The 16084-nt window shown below is 40.0% G+C and overlaps 2 protein-coding genes across 2 annotated transcripts; both read right to left on the bottom strand.

Annotated features, from left to right (window-relative positions):
- Positions 1-773: 773 nt before the first annotated feature.
- Positions 774-2621, bottom strand: LOC149001290 (GATA transcription factor 12-like). Its single transcript, XM_089138557.1, has 2 exons — positions 2091-2621; positions 774-1701 (listed from the first exon to the last, which is right to left on the bottom strand). The coding sequence occupies exons 1-2, from the start codon at positions 2229-2231 to the stop codon at positions 1009-1011; spliced, it is 834 nt and encodes a 277-aa protein (XP_088994683.1). The 5' UTR covers positions 2232-2621; the 3' UTR covers positions 774-1008.
- A 2179-nt stretch (positions 2622-4800) lies between these two features.
- Positions 4801-13598, bottom strand: LOC149001289 (uncharacterized). Its single transcript, XM_089138893.1, has 7 exons — positions 12766-13598; positions 12617-12671; positions 10245-10319; positions 9998-10089; positions 6002-6083; positions 5371-5454; positions 4801-5262 (listed from the first exon to the last, which is right to left on the bottom strand). Exons 1-7 carry the CDS (start codon positions 13077-13079, stop codon positions 5149-5151), a joined length of 816 nt encoding a protein of 271 aa, XP_088995019.1. The 5' UTR covers positions 13080-13598; the 3' UTR covers positions 4801-5148.
- Positions 13599-16084: the final 2486 nt, after the last annotated feature.

Below are 16084 nucleotides of genomic sequence, written 5' to 3'. Positions count from 1 at the left end.
TCAAACACAAGATATCTTCAATGATACTGAGAACCTCCACAAGTGGATGAAGGTGTTCACCAGAAGCCATTTTAAACAAATCCAAGCAAGCTGTCTGTTTCAAAAATGCATTGTGTTCATGTGGTGAGACGAAGTTCCATGTTGGGTTAGAATTTTGTTGACTAGTTCAAGACTTTTACAACTACAAATGAAGTGCTTGAACCCTTCTGATACTGATCATCTGCCAAGTCAAGGGCGTCTAAGGGAATGCAATTTTACTGTATATTTTGACCTTCTGGTGTTGATGTTGGTTTTGGTTTGGTAGAAAGGATTTTATTTCAGTAATTTCTGGAGCAAGTAAGAGGAAGAGTTGGCACGTACAAGAGTAAAAATTTCGCCATATTATGGTAACCCAAACAAAAGATAGGACAAGGATTCAAGAAAATGACAAAGGAATCCTAGAAACTGTTTTCAGTTTTAGTTTTCCATTTCCGTGCGAATATTTTGAGGAGGAAAGAATAATAATAGTCACGTGCATCAGTGCATGCCAGGAGACATATCTTATCTCACCAAAGCAGGACTAGACATGGAGAGCAATATCAAGTCGAAGGGGGAAAAAGTTGTAAGACATTAAAATCAGGAGAGATTGAGGAGGAAATGCAAAAGTTCAAGAACAAATAAATAAAATCAAAAGACAAAATTAAGAATTAGTTTTTTGACTATATAGAAGACAAAGCTTTGTTTTTTTTCTTCTGGAATCTGGACTAGTTAGCAGAAATTAAAAGCTTCAGAGCTATAGAATAATTAACTAGGTAGATGTATTATATATGAAAGGCACTTCTCCTCTCAGTTTCATCATCTTCAATTCCTTCCAGACATACTAGAACTAAAACTGAATAGACTTACATTGGTATACATCAACCTCTTCCTTCCTCTCTCTCTCTCTCTCTCTCTCTCTTTCTCTCTCCCTCCGCACACTCCTGATAGTCTGGTCTTTACAGAGGTTGAAAGTAGAAATTAAAGCAACCATCACTCAGAATGAGTATGAACAGACATCCTCATCTCCAACACTTTCTTGTGAGAATTGGAGTGCTTGTAGCTCACAAAGGTAGGGCTCTTAGCTGGCCTATACTCAGGCAGTAGCCTACCAGATTTGAACCTCACTCCACAGGCATTGCAGAGTGTCTTTGGACCTGAAGGCCCTGCTCTCCATTGTGGGGTTCTTTGTGCCAGACAATGGGTGCACCTCCTTGGCTGCACAATACTACCACTCTCTGAGCTTTCCTTATAGCCCACAACTGGTTTCTCCTCTCTTCTTTCCTCCTCATATCCTCTTCTGCCGCAACTACTGCTGTTATTGCTATTGCCATCATCATTATTCTCTTTCTTGGGCACCATCAGTTCACTATCAGCTAACCAATATGCTTGTTGGAGTAGAGGAGGATCTGAGCAGTTGAGGAGGAGGGGCTGGTTCTGTGGGTCCAGTCCTAAAGGAGGGCAATTTCTTAAAGGGGTTGCAGTGGCTCTTTTCCTTTTGCTTCTGGCCTTGCCTGGGATTACAAAATCTCTTAGACAAGGGTTCTGGTGGTTTCTCTTAGAGGGCTTTGAGGCTTCTGGAGTTGGGTTGTTCTGGGTAGTTGTGGGTGGTGGGACACAGATCCCACTGCTGGATAAGCAGTCCTCCACAAAGATTGAGAGCCATTCTAGACCAACATCACCTTCCTGCATTTCAATTAAAGAAAGAAAACCAATTCAACAAAGCACAAGCTTATATACCCACAGAAAAAGAGAATTAAAAGATAAAAATGTAGAAACATATGGTAGTTACACAACAGAACCAACGAATAATGCATTAACAATAAAGTCTCCCTAAAGAAACTCTCACCCCTCCAGAAAAAACAAATCTTGAGGAGGAACAAATATTTTGGTTTGAAAAATAAGGAAGAAATGGAAAACACACTAAGAAGTCACAAAGCTTTTGTTCATCGTTAACCCACAAGACAAACCTCAAAAACAACCACAGAGAAAGGTAGGATAGAGAATATACTGTGAAAGAAAGAGGAAACTAGAAAGGAAAAGTAAAAGAAGGCGGGTTCCGTGGAGGCACTCACCATATTTTCAGGTGGGAAAAGGTCGTCCAAAGAACCAGATAAGCCTCCAAGCTTTGAGCAAACCGGAGACATAACCTGCTCTGGAGGTTCGGACTTGAAGCCACCGGAAACCGACAGATTTCGATAGAAATCCATGTCCATTAGTATATAGGAAGCTCAAACACCCCAAAAGAACTGAAGAAGAAGAAGGGAAGAGAGTAGTTAAACAAGAAATAGTCTGTTCTATGGCCTTTATCTGCTCTTTAATCTTTAAAGACTGTTTTCTGTCGGCAGAGAAAGCAAAAACAGAACCACCACAATAACCAGTCAAGAGAAACCCCACACACAGCACACACACCCTTCCCTCTCGCTATCACCTTCTCTCTCTTTTCTCTCTCTGTCCACACACACACACACACCACAGACTCACACACTCACACACTCACTGAGGCACGCCCCTGCAGGCCACAAGGTCTTCCACAGGGCCACAGCCAGAAAGCCCACAAGTTTTTGTTTCTGTGTTTTTTCTTTTTCTTCTCAGCATATCACTTATCAAGGTTTCAACAAAATTTTGCAACTTATAATTTGATCTCCCCTATTTATGAAGAGAGGGAAAGGTGGGCCTGCCTCTGTGGGCCCCTGTAATTACTAATGCGTTCAAATTCTCTCCCTCCCAAGTCCCACCTTCCTTTCCTTCCTCCCTCTCATCAAAGCTCTGGAGACTAGGATTGCTTACTTTCTTTTTTCCTGTTTTCCTTTGGGGGTGTTAAACCATAGTTTGAACTTTTGGGTCTGCATGACCTAATTGCTGTACTGAATTAAGAGTTTATCTAAATTCCAAGTTCCTAACATGGGATGCAACAGTGAATTTCAAACTTGCACATGCTAGTTCTGTCCACATGTAACGATGTGGCTTACAATTGTCAATTAAGTTTGAATTCTATTGTACATGGTGGGTTTGCTTCTGGAGTTAAGTTTCAGTTTTAGGCTAGGTATTCAAAATTTCTTCAAATCCCAAATGGGTTTGGCAGGCTTAGGATAAGCAGGGAAGGTCTGCAGGGGAATAGAATCCAAGAGGGGTGCATCTACCAATGATGCAGGCATGCAAGTCTACATTTCAAACCTTCAAACACAGGGCTGGTGCTGCTGCTGCTCTCTCCTGGGTCCTGCCCTTGTCCTTAATGATTTGTCAGTGACTGGGTTGTCTAGTTAATGTGAAATCACCGAGAAATTTAGCGTGAGAGAGGGAAAGAGACAGTTAAGAGCCACCATTATCTTAACCCGAAGACTGGAAGAGGTGGGTAACTACATCAGTTAGCTGGGTTATGTTTCTGGTTTCTTGTTTCAGATTCTTTCAGAAAGCTTTTTTTAAATCTGCCATCTCTGTGTCTCTACAAATGGCAATGACCAAACAATTCATATCTCATACTGAACATCTGGCCTAGTTTCCTGCACTTGTCCTAACCAGTTTCTACTTCGTTACAGATGATTTATATAATCTTCCTCGACTATAACGGAATATTTTGTCCTAACATCCAGCTACCAAGAATGGTTTCTTAAAGATTACCCATTTTAGCTGAATTAACAGAGAACCTAAATGAACATCCACATAACCAGGGAATGCCATAACTGCATCTTTATATCCAGTTGCAGACTTAGCTCTGGTTGAGCAATCTACATAAATAAGTAAATCAGTGATAGAAATCAAGAGGGGGTGAAAATTGCACTTGATGATAACCCAGTTCATCCATCAACTTGACCTTACCAGTGAACAGTCACCAATCACCAACGAACTGCTCTGCTTTTTAGGAGGATTAGGTTGGGTGCCTTGGGAGGGAGGGAGCTTGTTCAATTTAATTTGATGGAGGCCCACCCTACGTTACTGTGATCAGAAACTCTGAAGCCATCTTCATACCTAATTTCAGTGGTGGAACCAACTTTTCCTGGTTAAAAGAAGAAATTTGTGAAATCGTATGGGCAAAGTAGCACAGCTTCGCGCTCTATAGTTCCATATGCCTCGAAGCTGGTCCCTAACATTTAGCCCTTCCATTAAAATAAGAGTCAAACCAATGCTCAGAAAATTTTGGTTCCGGTTTTGAATTATGATTTTCTTTTTAACTCCCAGAAGATCTCGAATTCAATCCATGAATCCAAATTAATCCAAAAGATGATTTTGAAAATGATTAATGGGCTGATTAAGGACTGATTAGTCAAAACCTAGTAAAAATAAAAATGGGGAGTGAAATCCTTACGCATTTAGTCTAGATTTCAAAAAGGAACAACCATAGTCAGCTAGCTAATCCATATTGTATTTCTTTGCCTTCTTTCTCCTTTACCAACATGACAAGGGAGCATGTCTCAGAATGACTATGAAAAAGATTCCACCAATATGATGGGGGTAACTGCTTAGAGTTGAAAAATTAAATTGACATATTTGTGTTTTACAAAGATGCATTAGAAGGGATTTTATTTCTTAAGAGATACTTAAATAGTTAATTGGTATTCTACAAAAATCTTGTTCAACAAACTAGACTTTAAAGAAGACATTGTTTCCAAGAAATATCCCTCTATAAGTATCTCTTCCTCTTCTATATAAAAAGAGTTGGTTCGCTCTGAGTTGTTTTAAACCCATCTTAATTTCTTAGTTTTCCTATCCAAATGTTTTGTCACAAAGTTTGTGAGATTACTTTGAACATTTTTTTTGTAAATAGTTGCCTTTGGAGTGCGAGCCATTAAAATTAGGGAATTATTCAATATTAGATGTGAAAACGTCAAGAACAAGCACATTTACATTACAGGGGGCATTCAAATACCTTAAAGAAAATACATTTTCATATTACCTAACTCAGGTACATTCGCAATATATATGTACTGGTGTTGCTGATCTCTTGTACCTAAAGGTTCTATGTGGATCACACAACATCCTCCACTTATGTTGGCTATACATGAACTTTATATGCAATGGGGAGAGTAGTTGGGAAGCCATGTGTGCTTGGTAAAACTTTTCCAGGCACATCGGTGAGGCATGGTATCAATTATGTACAGAATATGGGTATGCACATTAGAATCACCACTGGTGTCATGGCATCGCCAGGTATTGACGCCACTCATCTGGTGTCCCATCTCGCCTCCTCAGCATTTTCAAAGCAGAAGAATTTAAAGGTATGGTCAGCATGTCATAATCCTTCGGGGCCTGCAAGATGAACTAGTGCTTGTGCCAATAAGTTATTAAGCAGTGGGTGTTGAATTTATACTATTGCCTAGGGTAGTGACGAAAAACAGAGAGAGAACTAGCAGAGACCTTTGGGACCTTTTTCAGCTTCATATTTGCTTCCTCCAAAGTCATCTGACCCTTTCTTGAATTGCATTTTGCACAAGCAGTGACCTGCCATTAAGAATAATCCAGCCATACAAGTTGATCACCAGAAAATTGAGGTGCTTTGTGTAGATGAGAGAATTAAAATGGGGTAGTGCATGAATATAGAGACCTAAGCAATGCCCTTCAAGAAAACCCACCCATTTTATAGTGTCCAGTGGTTCGTGTTTGCCATGCAACTACAAATGCCCCAGAGGGCAGGAAGTCATTATCTCAAGGCACACTGATAAAAAGTTGTAATTCTATAATGATTAATACTGATCCACCCACCCGAATACTGCCCCAGATTACCAAGAAAACACCTAATTTTATTTACATAGACTCTACTGTTAGTCTGTTACCCTCGGTCTATCTTGGTCTCTCATTTTGTGTGGTTCAAATTCTTCTGATTTTTTTCACCAATCCTGAAAACCTGTTATAGTACAAACCCAAGCTTAAACATGTTTTTTTATAAACCAAAATGATCCAATGAACCATATCACCGAAGGGTGAACATTTCATTGGTGGCACAAAATATATTACCAGCATCTACATGAACTGTTATGAATCTGCTTACCAGATTTTCCCATTTCCATTCTCCACCCCTAGAATTTGGCAGAACATGGTCAATAGTCAAACTCTGTCTTGAAGAACAGTACCTGTTACAAAAGAGCAAAACATGTGTAAGCCTCACTCTTAAGTATGTGCCTCTAATTTACCGGCTGAGATTTCCATTCTGTTGAAAATCAGAATTAAAACCAGTAGACCGTTATATTGGACAAGTTAATACATGTTTGAAATTTCTTAAAACTTTTTTTCAATAAAATTATAAATATAATACTATTTTATTCTGGCTCAGATTTATAGAAAACATTAAGAAACACTTTATTCATACTTAAACAGGAAAGTTTTAAAGTGGGGAAGGGTATTCATGCTTTAAGTGCTCATATTTAATATTGGCATATGAAACATTGGCTTCTTCCAGAAAACCTGGGACATTCCCAATCATTTACCATACCAAGAGAAAGGGAATAGATAATGCCCCAAGAATTTTGGGTGGAACCTCGTACTTCCATATTGGCAGAAGGGGACTTTGTGGCTGAATCAAGCAGTTGAACATGAACTTTAAATTCAACAATGATAACTCAGATACCTTACAGTTTCCATAAGAGCCTTAAAAATGAAAACAGAATTTTGCTGCAACTTCATGGAAAGAGGAAGGTGCTTCATCAGTAACTAGGAAATAAACTATGGCATTCAAATGGAAATATATCCCACATGGTGGTTAACATTCTCAGAAGGCATATATGAAAGGAGGGAAAAGAGTGTATCTTTTCCACTCATCAGAACTAGCAAAACAGCTAAAGGCATCTTTACAGCAACAACATCTAAACCTTATTCCAACTTAATGAGATCAGCCACATTGACCTGAAAGAGAGAGAACAGATTACAAACACACACATGTAAATGTGTAATACTCTTCAAAAAGTAAAAGAAGAAAGGGGAGTGTGGAACGAGAGGAGTAGAGGGCAGACACCAACACACACTCTTCACAGCAATATCCTGGAAAAGAGTAGAAGGCTTCCCTATAGCAATGGGAACAAATAATTTAATAAAAAAAAAAAAAAAAAAAAAAAAAAAAAAAAAAAAAAAAAAACCCCCCCCCCCCCCCCCCCCAAAAAAAAAAAATTCCAGGAAAAGAATCATATAGATTTCTCTAGCATTACAAGTCAGATACATGCTGCTAACACAATCACCAAAAGAAGGGGGGGGGGGGAACACCCTTACATATTCTCCACCATAAAAAGAACAGCAGAGGTCAGGACACCCACCCCAGCAAAAGTAACTGTTTTAATCAGATGCCAATTACAATAACAACCACCAAGTTCCCGCATTATTACAAACATCATTATGTACTGGTTCTTCAAATGCAGACACCAGTGAACCAAATGCTAATATACTTGGAACTCACAATTTGGATAAAACTTCAAATGTATAGTGGGACCCGAGGGGCCGGGGGGGAGTAGGATTTGAAAAAAATAGAGGAAGAGAAAGAGGAAAATAGGGTACCCTAGTTAGGATTACCCTAGGATGGGCCATGGGATGGGGTAGTAGGTTATTTGAAATTATAAATAGAGGGATAATTGAGGGTTAAAATAGAGGGACAAGTGAGTAGAGGGAAGGAGTTTAGAGAGTGTGGACACCACCGTGGGGGGGGGGCCCTAGACCGGTTATCTTGTTATTTCTTGCATTCTGTATGTTTTGGGAATATTATTGGGTTTACAATTGGCACGCGTCGATCCGGGGGTTTGGTTTATCTCCTTTTCTAGTGATGGGCCTGGTGGTTAATAGGTCTTTTGCCCCCTTGGTGTGTTTGGCTCGGATAGCTCTCGGCTTTGGTGGCGATGCACTTGTTGGGTATCGCGGTCTTGGCGGTTGGTTGGGTGTTCGGGCCCGCGTTGGTTTGGTGTGCGGTGTGGCTTTGGAACACCGAGGTTTGGGAGCTATTCGTGGTCGGTGGGGGCACTCCAGGGGCTGCCGATGAATCCGGGTCCGGTGGGTGGTTGCAGCCATATTTGGAAGAGGGAAGGATGAGAATCTTGTTGAAACCTACCGGTTTTCGCCGAGGGTGTGCTCGATCACCGTTTGCAGGCGGGATCGGCGCCGGCCTCGCTGGACCCGTGGTGGCGGGCTGCTGTTCGTGGAGAGGGCGATGGAGTTTGGTTTTGGGTTTGGTTTGGTTCACCTCCCGGTTCGGGTTTGGTCCAATCCCTGAGCCGTTGTGTTTTGGGCCTCTCGGTTTGTTTCGTCTCAAACTTAGGCCCAACACCCAACACAGCGGGCCGCTGCCCCAGCCCCCTGGGTCGCCCCTCCTTACCCCGCCTCCTCTCGGCCCATCTCGCCCATTATACCCGCCCATCGTTTATTACCAATCCCAACCCATTTCTCTTCACCCTTGGGTTTAAATTTTGGACCCCACCCACCTCAACTTTAATATGGGCCGGCCCAATCGTTGCACCAACCCCTTGCTTTCATTACCATTAAAGTCACAAACCAAACCCAACCACCCGCCATCCGCCGGACCAACCACTTCATCATCTTCAACCTCCGACTCGATAGAGGGGCGGCGGTTGGGGCTGCGCGGGGATCCCCGTCTTCCACAGCGCCGCGCTCCTGAGATGCGGTGGTGCGATGGGGTTATTTCGTTGCGGGCCGCTCCGTCCGTTTGGCGGGGTGTGTTTTGGCCGGAGGTGTTTGTTCACTACGGTTATGCGGCACCATCACCGACTAAACTTCAACTTCCATCACCTTGAGGACAGGTGATTTTCGGGGGCCGGGTGTTGGACCCTGGTGGGGCCTTGTGGATGGGGTTGTTAGGGTTATTTGATATAATAAATAGGGGAAGAGGGGGGTATTGGGTTACCCTGTTGGTTACCCTGGGTGGGCCTGTGGTGGGGTTGTTGGGTTATTTGTTATAATGGGGATAATTGGGGTTTTGGGGACAGTGGTGAGGGTATGGTGTTTTTGAGGTTGTTGGGACACCCGTGGGTGGGGGGTGGGCCCATGACCGTGTTATCTTGTTATTTCTTGCATTCTTGTATGAATTTTTGGGAAATATTATTAGGGTTTTACCATATAGCATAAAACTTTGTAAAATCTTCCCTTGCAAAGTACCCAAGAAGTGAGAGCAAAACAACCACAGCTTTTAAGGGAAGCTGAATATCAGGGCCAACAAGTATTTGGTGCTTAAAAAAATTTAATTTGAGTTGGGATGAATAAGATCCATATAATCCTACCAAGGTGCTTCTAAATGTAGAAAACACCATCAAAGGTTCTCATAGTTGATGCTTTCAAGAGTGAGTGGAGAATTAAAATTATTTCTCTTTAGATGTCGACAAATTTGAATACATGAAAGGGGGGATGGAGATGATTGAGAAATGCTATAAGTGGCCCATAGACTAAACACTCAACCTAACATCAAAATGGAAAGCATCCTGGTTCTTGTTTTTGGTTAGTGATACATTTATCTTAAAATTTGATGCAACCCTAACAGTCAAAAATTTAACAGGACAGGCTGGTCCAGTCTCTTAAAACTACAGAAAATCTGTGACTCCTCTAGTCCTCTTCTGTTGTACTATTCTCAGTTTCTAAAAAATAAAATCCACTGTTTTATCACTCATAATCAGCCTTCTATCCAAAGTCTAGTTCATAAACCTTAAGCAATCAATCATCCATCTCATCATGCAGACTTCCCAATCCATTGACTATGCCAGGCTACCTTAAAGTTTCAATTATTTATCAGTCATCTTTCCTCTTGACCAACCAATAAGTTCTATAAACAGTTACAATCTCCAACCAAAACCCTCAATGTCATGTGACACATACCCCTACTAACTGTAAGCCCCATTATCACTTTGCTTTCATCCATTTTTCTGCCCTATAGCTTAACAAGGATTAGCTCAATGGCCTAATTAGAACCTCCAAATGCATTGAACGACATGAGTGTTTATCCTAATTGTTCTGCAAACTGCAAACTGATCACAAGTGTTTATGTGCTTCAGTAATTACTTACTGACAAGTAAACATATCCCGAGCAAATATACTTTTACGACTAAGGTTTTGTTTGATTCTTCTCCTCTTGACTGTCTGCAGTAAATGGGGAATCTGGAAGCAGAAGTTCTATCAGTTATAATGGACAATTCCCAATATGAGTGGAGCAAAGAAAAGAAGGAGAGCTTTGATGAAATAATATATATAATCTCAAAAATAAAAAGTAAACTACCAAGTAAACAAAAACCAAAAAAAATTTGACATTATACCCTTAAGACAGCTGGTATGTAGAATGGTCCACTGGAAGAGTTTACAGTCTGGTCATAATATTCTAGAACATCAGCCTGGCAGAGGAAAAACAAGACGAAAACAAAAAAGAAAAAGATATCATTAAACTTTGATAAAAGCCAGAAAAGATATTCGTATACATGTATACAACTAGATAATAACAACACCAGCTATAAGATCCTTCAGGACAGTCACAAAGTTGGAAAAAAAGAAAAAAAAAAAAAGAAGCATATAATTAGTGCCATTAAGGGAAAAGAAGAAAACCCATCAGTGAATCAACCTGTGAGAAACATGAAGACACATGATGGGTGCAAGAGAATTACGAGTCCATCCAACTTCCCATCAAGGATCAGGATCAAGGGTAGGACAAATTTGAGCCCAGATGCAGTGGCAATATCAAGCAACTATGATCTTGCCAGGATATTGGATGATCCATGGTGTTACATTTCAGTGTGGAACCAGCCAATCCTCACATTTAACTGTTTAAACTAAAAGTGACCTTGTCATCAGTCCACCCAGCTTCCCATGGAGGATCACAGGATCAGGATCAATGAAAAGAATAAAGTGGAGCTGCCCAGATCCAACCTATGATGGGTCAAACAATGCAGTGCCACAATCAAACACCTATGCATAAATCCCTTTCTTGCTCAGTCAATCCTCACAGTTAAACGTATCGACTATAGGATGATTTTGCATCTGAAGACAATGATTTTAGGATCATGCTGAGAGGTTAATTTATATGAACTGCTCACCACAATTGCATATTTTTCTAAACATAGTTTCCAACCAAGAGGATCAATATTTCTGTAAATACTTTCCTCAAAAACTATCAACTTGAAAAATGGGAAAAGCTGAGCTCAAGATCTTAAAAATAAGGTAGCAACATTAAAAACTGTAGTATGACTAAATTTGCCAACCAAAAATGAAAAAACACTTAAATCGAATAGATGAAAAATCCAACTCAAACAAAAAATTTCATAATACCAAGCACTACACCCCTCACCCCCACCCCCAAAAAAAAAAAATAGAAAGATCAAATCATATGATAGAAAAAACCAAGAAACTGATTCTGATGGCCAATTTAATGTCATGCACCTCGTCGATAAGACTTCTCGCAAGCGTCCAACTTCACATATTTTTTTTGGGCTGCTAACCTTATTTGGGTATATCATGATAAATCATCAATTTCCTCCACAGGAATATTTCCCTCCAATGAAACAACCAAAGCCTTGGTGAGCAATGTACCGATAGCTGGCACATCTAATACTTGAAAGGGGCAGAATAACAAGACCACTAGAGATAGAACTGAGACTTTTTCTTGAAAACACTCATCACAGCCAAAAACTGAGCCAGCACAACTGGACATCTTCTATGGCTTCTATTCTGACCCTATCAACAAGAGTTTACCAGATATATCCCATCTGTGACAAAAACATCATGATGGGGTTGCACCACTTGTGCAGTCCTAGGCTTAGAATGGTGCTCTCCAGGAAATAAAATTCATTAGGAATTAGAGAGATTTCAAGTAACAGAAGAACTTCCAAACTTCAGAGGTATGTTTTAATTTGGTTTGTTTTTGACCAAATCTAGGAAATACATTCAGCAACAACAGAAATGAGATTTTCCTGGACAGCCATAGATCCGCGGCAATTGATGACACGAGAAGGTTTGCAGCAGCAGCTCAACAGTGATTGACATCAGAGGAAATGGAGGCTGCTTTTGGCATTTGATATCAAATATTTTTCTTGAGGATGACTGATTATGTCTAACATAGTGTATCTTATTGGTAGATTAATTTGGGATCAGCTTTCAACCCCTGTCTATCACTTTCTCCACTTTTCTCTTTTTTTCCTCCAAAAAAAGAAAGCTAACTTAAGAAATGATGCAGATAAACTTATTAGAGAGAATGGATTATTATCATTAATTGAATTTTGAAGTAAAGATGCACTAGTTGAGAAAGAGTCGCATGCTGGATCTCGTATTCCATTTCATAACAGATTCATTTGCGTGTTTCAACATACCAATATCAGGCTTCATAAACAAACATTTTTCATTTCATGATAGATGCATTTAGGTGTTTCAGCAGGCATCACAAACTTAAAACATTGCAGATACAAGCACAAACCGTAAGTAGGCTACCCGCTACTATTATGGTTACCTGTGATCTATATGCATTTTAAGATTTTAATCTTTTGGACTTGTCAATTATCATAACAGAAGAAAGACAACATGCTGATGCTGCAGAAGCCACAGAAATTTATAACAGGATAATCAATAAAATGATATTCAAATTTCCTAATGAAGTAATTGAAAGGAAAACAACAGGTCCCATTAACTAGGCCACTAGTCTAACCTTCTCCAAGAACTCCAAACAGATAGCACGCCTCCAGCAGACAACATTGATAGGCCTAACAAAGAGAATCAAAGACAAATAAGAGCTAATACAGTGCAAATTCCCACTATACTTAGTTCAAACTTCAGAGTAGAAGAAAAGCTAAGTACCTGTAAGAGGTGTCTAACACCAAACCTCGGAAGCAGTCCAACTCATCATCATTTTCATAGTCACCGTCTTCACAGTAAACAACGTCATGCTCTTCCCCCCCAATGGTGATCGGTTTCTTGTTTCTATAACTGAAAACGCGAGTAAACCTACATAATCTGGCATTGTTGTGGATGAAACGGAGTGGGTGGCTTTCCCTAAATCTTGACAAATCACCAAGTTTATAGCGAAATGGGTCTTTAGCTTCTAAACGATACGACATCCTGTCCCCAAGCAAGAACAACTTCGGACCGTTTTGAACGGTGAACTGCGCCATAATCACAAGCGAAGCTCTATAGATTCTTGCGATCCTAGTACGTAGGAGAAGAGATCCCTGTTGGTAGTTGGTACTTGGTGCTTGGCACAATTAGGCTACCCTTCAATCACCGACTGAAAAGAGATCGACTTTAACAGATTCTAGCACAGAAAGATAGATTTCAGAAATTTAAATGCTAATTCCCACTCTAATCCAGAAAAAATCAAAGTTGTGTAGCCACAAGTTGGGAGACCAAGTCTGAAATTAATCTAGTGTATGACGAGAAATTGTGTAGGAGTAGCAACTAGCAACTGTGTTGTGCGGTTCGTTTAGCTATTCAAAAAAAAAAATCTGCAAAATTGCTTCCGAATTTCGATTTTTCGAATGCATAAAACAAAAAACCACCGTTTTGGCGACCCGTGGCGGATGTGAAACAGTCATGCTGCGTTAGATTGTCTGATTTCAAATATTTCAGATTGCAGTTGGATTGAATCTTATTTTCTAACAACTGTTTGATTAATTTTGTTAAATGAACATCAGATTCCAAAATCACATGAAGTCCGATATGTACCCAAAAAAAAAAAAATCATATTATCAGCTTTTCTTCGAAAAAAAATGCTTTTTCTAAAGTATTAGCTATGGATAATTGATAGGGTTGAGTTGGTTCTACTTCTAGGGTCAAATTGTCACTTGTTGGGAGACCATTTAAAATTTCAATATACTATATTTTTTTTAAATAAAATAAAAAATCTTTCACTTTATTAGATAAAATTTTAAATGGTTATTTATCTGATATAATACAATAAATAATTTTATGCCAATATAAATAGAACAATCTAAACTAATTCTTCTTGGTACATAAAATTTTTCTTTTTCTTTTTTAATTTTCAAATTGAGCACAAAAAACTATAGAAAAAAATCAGATATGATAGACAAAAAATAATACAAACTAAAAATTATTTCAAAAGTAATTTCAATAAGCTTGACATGTGCAACATGAGGGCTCTCAATGTGCCCTCTTTTTCTTTCTTTCTACTTTTTGGGAATAAGAGCCTCAATGCTAAGAAGAACTAATTTTATACACTTACACTTAATGTGAAATCCCTCGGATTTCTAACCCGTTAAACCATGTATGTTTTCAGGACCGCGAACCCGGGCCTCAAGTTGACGACAATTGTGGGCCATCCGAGTCGAGCCCAAGGTTTGGGAGTGGACCCAATGCAAGTGAGTGACCCTAATGATGACTTGACACCTCTTATGGAATTTAAGAGGAGGGAGAAGCTTAGTCATGAAGGTTTTAAAAGGCGATATTGGCACGTCCATAAAACGATGATGGAGAATCCAAATGGCGAGGTATTTTCACCCATGATTAGATCTTTGAAAGACCTTTCTAACAAGCCAAAGATCTCCCAATTTGGACCTTGTTTGACCCTCCAAAACATGACCGGTCGATCGATCGGTTGAATGGTCGGTCGACCGCCCCCAACCCAGTTCGGGGCAGAATCGGGTTTTTCACTCTTAAACCCTATTTTTAAGCCCTCTTTCACTCATACTCGAATCTTACATTGCTAGTACGAGGCTGAGGCTCAAGGAGGAGGAGAAACCAAGGGAGAAGAAGGTTCTCAACCTTTCGGAAGCGTGCCGACACCCGGATCTTGGCGGAATCGTTAGGAAAGGTAAGATTCTTCAAACCCTCTTCTTTGGGCTTAGTTTTAGGAGTAGTTCTTCGCAATAAATGTTGGATTCGAGTAGTTGTAACATGATAGGTGTTTTGAATGCTTGCAAATAGTTCCATTTTTGTTCCCCTTTGGTTTGTATGTGATTTATGCGAGTCATTGCAAACGATTTTGCATTTTGGCTCTTAGACCCAGCCGAGAGCACTCGCGAGAGCCAAAATTTGGGGCTTTTTGATTGAAGTGGAACTAGATCAAATTGAAGTTACCGTTAGAACCCTTTTGCTGCCAAATAGGCATTCCCAAAGTTTCGTTCAATTCGACTTCGAATCGATAACGAAATATTGATATTTCGCCGAAAATAGGTCTAAAACGGCGGGTTTGAACATAATCGTCAGATTGGGTTTTGTTGGGTAATCTTAGGGACTCTTTTGAAACCCATATGATTTCTAATATGTATCTATTAATCTTCTTGTGTGATTAGGAAATTTTGTGAGTTAATCGCCTACTCTTGTGACCAAAATCGGTGAATTTTAGAAAGGAATCGAATTGGAAGGTGAGGATTGACTAACCATGTTGTGTATTATTAAATGTCATTATTTTGTATTTATTTAGTAATACGAACATCTCTAAATTGTTAGCCACCAATATATACTTGTGTGTGACTTTGAGCGAACGGAAGGTAAGCTTGATGTTGAATGTTATTCTTTATTCGAAACTTTATATTGATGGTGTATACGACATGAGAGCATACGTGATGGATGATGTAGAATGTGATTATTCTTCTCAATTGATCTTGTCAACTGGGGTTGTGGGTTCGCCCATTGCCCTAGTGACCCCATGTGATGGTACCTATATTTAAATTGCATAAATGATAGGTGTCTAGAAGTGTTGGGCTAGGAATCCTTATGAGTACTACTACCCTTCCGGTAGGGGTATTGAAGCCGGTTAACCCGTGATGCTAGTGGCTGGGTCCTGGATGTCGAACAGGCCCACTATCATCATAGAGAGGTAGAGTTGCATATAATATATAAGGGCTCCTGGACGCTCAAGACTGGTAACCAATCCGTGAGAGGACATGGAGAGCATCCTATATATTATATGTGGACAACCACTGGGTTAAGGAATGGGGTCCAACAGATGCCTCCCGTTGAGGATTCCATTCATAGGTGGGAAGATATCGAACCAAAAGGGCACTAGGCATGAGGGGAGATATCTGTACCATATGTAGTACGAGACCGTATGACCTTGCACTGGGCTAGCCATAGATCGACAGGACTTTACCCAACAACCGCGGAGAACCCAATAGACGTCTCTTGTTGAGGGAGAGTGATTGAGACCGCCCAAAGGAGA

This window comes from Hakea prostrata, chromosome 10 (genome assembly GCF_041222555.1).
Source record: "Hakea prostrata isolate BN-2017 chromosome 10, UWA_Hpros_2, whole genome shotgun sequence".
NCBI classification, from domain to species: Eukaryota; Viridiplantae; Streptophyta; class Magnoliopsida; order Proteales; family Proteaceae; genus Hakea; species Hakea prostrata.
The sequence above is the reverse complement of the archived record's forward strand: the minus strand, read 5'-3'. Positions and strand labels throughout refer to the sequence as shown.